Raw genomic sequence first — 9,196 nt, forward strand, 5'->3', positions numbered from 1 at the left:
TCCCGCCTGAGGATCCAAAACTTTAGGGAGGTACAGGAGGAGACCAGAAGTACATTCCTTGGTACTAACTGTGGACAGGACTTGAAAAACCCCTCAAAGCCTCAGTCTTTCCATCTGGAAACGGGTTAATTTTTTAAAAACTAAACAGTCAACTATGGCATGGCACCCAGCTGGGTGGCCTGCTCACAGCTCACGTCAATGGATGGACGCCGCTGTTACTACCCCTGCCCTTTTAACTAGTCTCTGCCTGGCGTGTCGGCACTTGGCCGCAGTTTCACTCTGTTGCCCCAAGACGAAATGTTATCTAAGACGGAGCTTTACATTCATTCCTGTGTAGGTTGTTAAAGTCGTTCAACATCCTGGCGCTTGGAGCCTGGCTGAAGATAGAGGCTGGGACTTCAGGCTGGGGCGCCCGGGAATAGGTTTCCCTCCTTTTTACTTATAAGGCAGGAGCGGCTGGGAATGAGGACGCCCAGCTGCCTCTGTATTCCAGCCCTGGGATCCCTAGGCTCAGAAGCGGCGTCTCAGTGACAATCAAGGACAGGGCACCCCCGCGCCCCGACATCTATGGTTTCTTGCTCTCCGCGACCAGAGTCGCCCCCGGGCCCTCAAGGCCCGGCCCTCCGCCCAGAGTTGAGTCGCTCTCTCCTGGGCTCCCCACCCCGTGCCACTCACGCCGCGCCCAACGCCAAGTTTCCGGGAGCGCCCCGGCCCTGCGCGGACCCAGCGCCGCCCCGCCCACTCCGCTCACCTGCTGAAGACGAGGCAGCCCAGGTGGTTGATCTCTTGGTCGGAGCGGTGACGGCTGTAGTCCTCCCACAGGTCCTTGAAGGCCGTGACCGCCAGGATGAAGAGCACGGGCGCCAGTGCCAGGCCGGGCTGAAAGGCGTTCACCGCAGGCACGAAGTTGAGCAGCGCGATGAAGACGAAGTACACGTTGGCCAGGCGATGGAACTGCTCGAACAGGTTCTTGGGCAGGAAGGACAGCAGAGTGTACTTGGTGGTCTTGAGCCGGTTGTCGGCCAGATGCTGGGCGCCCCCGCACCGCCGCCGCCGCCGCGCGCCCTTGGCCGCGCTCGCCAAAGGGTCTTCGGCGCCCGGGGGCGGCAGCAGATTGGAGCGCACCGTGCGCGTCCTGACCTCCCGGCGCCGCCGCCGCCGCCGCCGCCGCCGCCGCCGCCGTCCCGGGGTCCCGGGCTCCTCAGCCGCCGCCAGCTCCCACTCCATGGTCGCGTATCGCCGCGCTCGGCTCCTCCGCCGCTCGCGCCCGCCCGCGCCAGCCTCCTAGGTGATCATCGCCCGCGGCCCGGCGCGGCGGCGCGGGTTCCCAGCCTGCGGGACGCACAGAGACGCGGTTAGCTGCCGCCCCGCCCAGCCCAGCCCAGCCCAAACAGCCTGCCCGCCCGCCGTCGGGGCCAGGCGCCGCACAGAGACCCCTTGTCCTCGCACCCTCCTGGGCCTTTCCGCCCTGGCGGCTCCCGGCCCCGCCCCGCGCCGCGCCCAGAGTGGGACACCGCGGAGAGCGGGAAACAAAAAGCCGAGCTGGAAACTTTAGAGCGGCTTAGTTTCGTTTCCCAGAAGCATCAGTTCGGTCCGCCACCGGAGGAGAGAGGAGGCGGCAGAGTGTGGGAGAAAAGGACCGCAGCCCCCCTAGGCTGGCGGGCTTTTCCTGAGTCCGTGCAGGAGGCTGGGAGCCTCCTGGAGTAAACTAAAATCAAAGTTCAAATGAATCAGGGCATACCAAACCAATGCTCCGATTTTTATGTCTTATTTACCAAGGACATCTGCTCCTGGGACCCCAAGAGGATTCTTCGTTGTCTCTACACTTCCTTACCCTGCCCTTTCAGATTCACTTCTTAGGTGAACTAGACTGAACTTTTAAGATCATCACTGCCTTTCCTTACTTCCCTAAATAGGATTCTTTTTTCTTTTTTTCCCCTTAATTGAAGGGAGGAATATTTCGCTAAGCAAAGGCAGGCTTTGGTTTTCTTTATTTCTATCTCTTTTCCTCTCTGGTAAACCCTGAGGGCCAAAATACACCTTGTATGCTCTGGTTCTGAAGTGGCCTCTATGACCCAGACGGTGACAGGGCATTGAAGATGGTTGTTGGAAGGGGAAGGGGGGGGGGGCCAGGAAGGTGTGGCAGAAGTGTCTGTTGGTGCAAAAGGCTCCCCTCAGTATTCATAGGGAATCAGAGAGAGCAGTGTGTGAAGGGTGGGCAGAGGCTGGGCATGGCAGAAGGTATGGGGAGTCCCAAGTGGGGACAGTAAGACTCGCCCCCAGATGTACTACAGCCAGCGGTGACAGTTTGGCCACTTTAGAAGTACAGATGCGAGAAGCAGGGATTTCTTGCCCAGGAGACCATGGCTGGGAATTTGGGTGAGAGGAGCACTTTTGAGTGCTGCCTATCTGGATTTGGGGAGCTGTTGGCCTCCTCCTCCTCCTTCAGGCCAGCCCCTCATTTCTCTTACTGCACTGGGACACTATCATCTCCCAAGGGACCACCTCAGCAGCCTCTGCTGGCCTGAGTTCCTCCCTCGTGTGCCTGCTGACAAGTCACTTCCCTGGCTTTGCTCAAATCACTTACCTCTTCCCCATGACGCTCTCTCAGGATGGTCCTCACCTCCCGTACCCTGGCTTACACCCCATCCAGCCAGGACAGGGACTCCATCTCTACAGGGAACCTTGCCATGGACCACAATATTTACTAGAATCCAGCTTGAGGAGGGTAGAGTGACAGGTACTAAGAAAATGATCCATGTCATTAATCAAGCCTCTTTCCTTCCACCATTCCTGGGGGTACCATATTGATGTATGGTACATCATCATACATCAAAGGCCCAAATCAGAGAAAATTTTGACTGAAGTGCCTGCATTTTCAGGGAAAGAAATCAGATCTCATAGTGGACCAGTGGCATCCCAAATTGAGTGTTAACAGCCCACGAAGGACCACAATTTCCCTAGTGTCCAGGGACTAACTCATGGATCCACATTTTCCTCCATCCCCCAACCCAGCGAGGTCCCAGGGCCTGCTGGTTCCCTCTATTTCCCATCCCTACAGTATCCCCAGGGTTGCCCCAGGGCCTCTGGGTGGGTCTCCCTGCCTTCCAGGCTCCCAGCTACAGCCAGTCCCCAGGTGGCCAAAGCGGTTACTTGACTTCCTTGACTACTTCAATTCATTTTGTTACCCGGGAGCTTACAGGAGTCCCCTGCTGCTTATAAAGTCAAAGGCTGGCTCCTCAGGCAGAGGTCCCTTGAGACTCTCAGGGAACAGGCACCAACTTACTAATTTAACTCTGCCCCGCCCTCCTCCCCACCAGCCCCAAGGGAGAGGTCTCCTTACCCTTCTCAGAACAGGCCTTGTTCTTTCCCATCTGTGTTCCGCTCTAAGGTTCCAAGGTTCTGTGTTCTTAGGTTCACACTGCTCCCTAAGCCTGGAATCTCTCCCCACCTGCTCTTCACCAATCCAAATTAAGTATTTCCACTAAGGCCTAGTTCATCTGCCCTTGAAGGTTTCCACACTGCATGATCCATGAACCTCATAGAATTACTTGTATTCTGACATATGTGTAGTGGTATGTAAGCCTCTCTTAGACTGTTCTGCAGGGGTTTTGGGTTTGGATGTCTTCTGTCAGCCAAACTCTCAGACTCTTAGCTTCCTGGGCCAGGACCAGGCTTGGATGGACTCCCAGGCTGGCCCTCTGGACCCCTGAGTTCTAAGGAGGCCCTGCTGCTGACCCCCGAGCAAATATCTTTCATTGTCCTCACTCAGCAAATACTTATTCATCACCTGCATGTGCCTGGCGTCATTCATAGGCACTGGGGCCACAGGGGAGAATTGTCTCAACAGATCTAACATTCTAGTAGAAGAGGCAGTGTGATATTGTGATCTATAATAAGAAATATATATTTGGTCTTTGTCTCCATTTCTGGTTTCTGGCACAGAGCTCCTAATCCCTTGGAATTTCCTAAGTGATAAGAGCTATAAAGGTGCCTTGATATTCATAACAAACCCCTTTCAACCACACCTGGGTTTATGTTAATGAAGTGACTTTTAGAAAGCCCCTAAGGATAGAGGCAGATTGCCAGGGAACCATCTAAGTGATTAGAAGTTTGGAATTTTCCACCCTCTGACCTCTGGGTAGGGGAGGGAGCATGGGGGTTGAATCAATTACCATTAATCAAAGGTTTTAATCACTTTTATGTAATGAAGCCTCCATAAAAACCCAAAGGACTGTGTTTGGAGAACTTCTAGGGTGGTGATCATGTGGAGATTCTGGGAGTGTCGAGGGCTCACAAAGGGCATGGATACTCTGTGCTTTCCCCGCACCTTGCCCTGTGCACCTCTTCCATCTGCCTGTTCCTAAGTTATATCCTATTATGATAAACTGGTAATCTAGTAAGTAAAATGTTTTCCTGAGTTCTGTGAACCACTCTGGCAAATCAGTCAAACTCAAGGAAGGAGGGTCTCTGGGAACCTCCAATCTATAGCCAGAATCTATAGTTGATCTATTGTCAGAAGCACAGCTGACAAACCTGAACTTGTGATTGTCTCCTGAAGTGGGAGCAGTCTTGTGAGACTGAGCCCTTACCCTGTGGGATCAGACGCTCTCGTCAGGTAGATGGTGTCATAATTGAGATGAACTGTAGGACACCAGCTGGTGAATTCACACACACACACATATTGGAATCGGTGTCCCATAACAAAGGCAGCCACTAAACAGGACACTCTGGGAACACCACTAAGTCCCTGCTCTCTGGAACACTGTGTTCTCCTGTGGGAATACCAACAAGGCGGGCACAGGAAATGGAGGGGCACGGGCAACCCGGCGGGGAGGGGTGTGCTTGGCTTACTGTAGCTAGGGCTGTTGGAGTGGGCCTCTCCTAGGCAGCCCTGAGCAGAGGCTAAGGAAACAAGCTACACAGATGTCTGGGAGAAGAAACGCCAAGTGCAGGAGAGGGTGGGGTTCCAGGCCCAGAAGATGGGCTAGGTGACTAAGGTCCCAGGGTGGGCTTTTGGAGGGCCTGGAGGATCACGGTGATCATTTTGGCTTTTAGCTGAGTGAGAAGGGAGGCTAGGAAGGGTTTGGGTGGAGGACTCATGTGACTGGACTCAGGTTTTTAAAGATCATCGGCTGGGGCTTCCCTGGTGGTGCAGTGGTTTAGAATCCATCTGCCTGGGCTTCCCTGGTGGCGCAGTGGTTGAGAATCTGCCTGCCGATGCAGGGGACACGGGTTCGTGCCCCCGTCCGGGAGAATCCCACATGCCGCAGAGTGGCTGGGCCCGTGAGCCATGGCCGCTGAGCCTGCACGTCCGGAGCCTGTGCTCCACAACGGGAGAGGCCACAGCAGTGAGAGGCCCGCGTACTGCAAAAAAAAAAAAAAAAATCCATCTGCCAATGCAGGGGACAGGGCTTCCATCCCCGGTCTGGGAAGATCCCACATGCCACGGAGCAACTAAGCCCGTGCGCTGCAACTACTGAGCCTGTGCTCTAGAGCCTGCGAGCCACAACTACTGAGCCCACGCGCCACGACTACTGAAGCCCATACTCTCTAGAGCCCCTGCTCCGCAACAAGAGAAGCCACCGCAATAAGAAGCCCACACACTGCAACGAAGAGTAGCCCCCGCTCGCCGCAAGTGGATGGAGAAAGCCCATGCGCAGCAACAAAGACCCAACACGGCCAAAAATAATAAATAAATAAAAATAAAATAAATTTATATAAAAAGAAACAGATCATCGGCTGTTGTGTGAATAGAATGCAGAGGAGTGAGAGCAGCAGAGAGAGGCCGTCAGAAGCCATTGCAGTGACCCTGGACAGGGGATGGTGGCTCAGGCGGGGGTGGCTATGGTGGAGGCTGGGAAGCGGCTACTCAAGCAGAATCTGCTGGTGGCCTGGGCGTGGTGTCTGAAAGAAAGAAGGGAGTTGAGGATGTCTAGCTAAAAACTTGAGTTGCTGAGGCAGGAGGACAGTGTGGGGAGTTGGGAGGAGGGTGCTGCAGGTAGGCACCGGGCCCAAGAGCCGAGGTGCAGGAGGCAGGGGTGCACAGGTGCACACATCCCAGCTTAGCAGGGAGGCCCAGCCAGAGATGTCAGTCTGGGGTCAAAGAGCAGGATGTGGGTGGAAGACAGCGTGGCTGGGAGTGGGATTGGGGCACAGAGGCCAGCGTGCAGGGCTTCACCTGCCTTTGGAAGGGACAGGCCTCTCTAGATTCATTCCAAGGGCAACAGGAAGCCACGGACTGCCCCAAGCAAAGGCATGAGATGAAAGAATCTGATTTTCCCTTTTAAAAGATGGAAGATGGACTTGGAGCCCAGTGGGAGCAAGCAAGGCAGTGGATTAAATAGGAGGTGGCTTAGACCCAGGCAATGGATAGACAGTAGAAAAATTGGAAGTATGTCTTCCAGGTACAATATGTCCCTTACATACTGACCTTCAGTTGCAAACTTTCAAAGGTGCGAACGTGTGTTCACGTGTCCAATCATGTAGGTTAGTTCATGTGTCTGGCGTACATTGTTTTTTCCACCACTTTATGCTGGAGGTAGAGAAATATTACTTGGAGAAGGATGTCCCATTCAACATTCTTTTGCTGCTTGACAACGCTCTGGGCCACCCCCATTCATGGATGACTTTCATCCCAATGTCAAAGTAGTGCATCTGTCATCAAATACTGCGTCGCTGATCCAACCTATGCACCAGGGACTTACAGCAACTTTCAAGAAATATTATTTATGTCACACTTTTCATCAGGCAGTAAAGGTGAGTGATGAATCAGGAACAACCTTGTGACAATTTTGGAAGGACTATACTATCTACAAGGCCATAAAAAACATTGACTTTGCTTGTTGTGAGGTTACGGCCATCACCATGAATGGGGTTTGGAAGAACTTTGCCTGCAATTTGTTCATGATTTTCATGGATTTGGGAAAGTGGATGAGGAGTCCAAAGAGGTCTTCATCAACTTAGTGACCCTCAGCGAGAAGCTGGAGCTAGGTCTACAAGAGGACCACTTCATTGAACTCCTTGCTGTGCAACATGAGGAGCTTACTAATGAAGACCTGATGGAATTGGGGGCCCAGAGAAAGGGCCCAGAGAAACAAGAGGAAGAAGAAGTAACTGAAGAACCGAAGAGATTCATGACACAGGAAATGGCAAGGGGATTTTCCTTATTTGAGGAGGCACTGCTAGTTTTTGAGGCACAGAACCCGAATGTAGAACAATACACGAAGGTTGCAGCAGCTGTTCAGAATGCCATCCAGTGCTACCATGTAATCTATGATGAGAAAGAAAGAGCTACTACCCAGACATCACTTTTTCAAGAGGGTAGATAGAATTGAATACAGCAAGCAACCAGAACCTGTGCCATCAGTGTCAGGTGTGAGTGAAATTGCAGCTTTCCCTCCGACTCCTGTTGCTGACGATCCTTCAGCTCTACCATCTCCCACCTCCTCTCCCTCCTCCAGTAAGTAACTCTTCTTGCCTGTTCACTCGATGCCAGCCCCTGTATGCCAGCTGTTATACTGCACTACTGTACTTTTCAAGGTACTGTACTGTAAGATTAAAAATGTCTTCTTTATTTTTTGTTTGTTTGTTTTTTATGTATTATTTGTGTGAAAAGTATTATAAACCTATTACAGTACAGTACTATATAGCCGATTGTGTTAGCTGGGTACCTAGGCTAACTTTGTTGGACTTAATAAACAAATTGGACTTATGAACATGCTCTTGGAATGGAACACGTTTGTTTGTAGGGGACTTGCTGTAAAGTTAATTGATTGGCCAACAGGTTGGATGTTTGAATGAGGAAATGAGGTGAATCAACAGTAACACTTAAGAGTTTAGTTAATAACTTGGGGATGAAGGGGAGCAGAGTATTCCACCCTAAAATATGCCACTTTGGCACACTGATTATTTTGAATTAAAGTTACTTGAGAAACAGCCAGTGCAAGAAGGACACTTTGACCCTCGTTTGTCCCCCTGAAATAGGAAATAAATATCCCATGTGAAGATACCCTCCCTGTAACAGGAGGGTAGAAAGCATACTTATCACCAGAAATAGGGAATTTAGGGGAGTTCCCTAGTGGTCTAGTGGTTAGGATTCCGGGCTTTCACAGCCATGGCTTGGGTTCAATCCACGGTTGGGGAACTGAGATCCTACAAGCCGCGTAGTGCTGCCAAAAAAAAGAAAGAAAGAAAGAAAGAAAGAAGGAATTTTAGGACTGAGAAGGCTATATACACAAACCTTTTTACTTCTTCACCGTTTACTCCCTGAGCCCAAACCCCTTTGTCTCATCAATTCTTCACAAATGCATTGTTTCTTTGCCTAAAAGCTGCCTGCTTTGGTTGCTTCTTTGAGTCTATTTTTTTATGTACAAAAATTACATGTGTTTTTCTCCTATTAATTTATCTTATGTCAGTTTAACTATTAGACCAGCCACAGAACCTAGGAGGAAAGAAGGAAAAGTTTTTCCACCCTTCCACCCTTCCCTTTTCCACCCTTCCACAAGTTTGGGGAAGAAAACACAAAGGTAGCATACCCCATGCTAAGTGTGAGGTGCCTGTTGGACCTCAAACAGGTGCCAAGTAGGCAGTGAGATAGTGAGGTCTCAACATCACAGGAGAGGCCAGCACCAGAGATACAGATCTGGGCAACATCAAAAGAGACCTGTAATTTAGAGCTGTGTGATGAGAAGCTGGCACCTACAGACAGAGCGTAAATAGAGTGTATAGAAGAGACCCTGGTGTGACGTTCTCACTGAACAACGTAGAGAATTGGACGAGGCAGTCCTGAAAACTGTGTCCAGCTTTCATGTACCGAGATTCAGCCCCTTTGATGGTGTGATGCTTGCTTAATTAATACTTCTGGACTAAGTGACAATCACATTCTCAACGTTTTAAACTAACAACATTTGTTTAATATTTACTCTGTGACTGCCCCTAATTTTTAAAAAAAAGGCATAAGAGAGTTTGAAATGTGAAGTGTATAAAAGCAGGCACAGATGCTGGCCATTTATTAACAAGGCACAGATGCTGGCATTAATAATGTGATTTTAAATAAATGTTAATTAATTAACATTTATTTAAAAATTATTAAAGTATAGAGCTGTGGAATATTAGGTTAGATTAATTGGTTAATGATCCATGATAATGTCCCAAATCCCAGAAATGCCAAATTCACCGAGACTCAAGTAAACAT

At 50.7% G+C, this 9,196-nt stretch overlaps 1 protein-coding gene across 1 annotated transcript in view; it reads right to left on the reverse strand.

The window, feature by feature from the left end:
* Positions 1 to 1,227, reverse strand: part of ATP10A (ATPase phospholipid transporting 10A (putative)) — a 174,617-nt gene extending 173,390 nt beyond the window's left edge. Inside the window, exon 1 of the mRNA XM_065870996.1 lies at positions 752 to 1,227. Coding sequence (XP_065727068.1) covers positions 752 to 1,227 — 476 coding nt within the window. The remainder of the gene's footprint in view (positions 1 to 751) is intronic.
* Between the last annotated feature and the right edge of the window lie 7,969 nt (positions 1,228 to 9,196).

Source organism: Phocoena phocoena, chromosome 2, assembly GCF_963924675.1.
Source record: "Phocoena phocoena chromosome 2, mPhoPho1.1, whole genome shotgun sequence".
Lineage (NCBI taxonomy): Eukaryota > Metazoa > Chordata > Mammalia > Artiodactyla > Phocoenidae > Phocoena > Phocoena phocoena.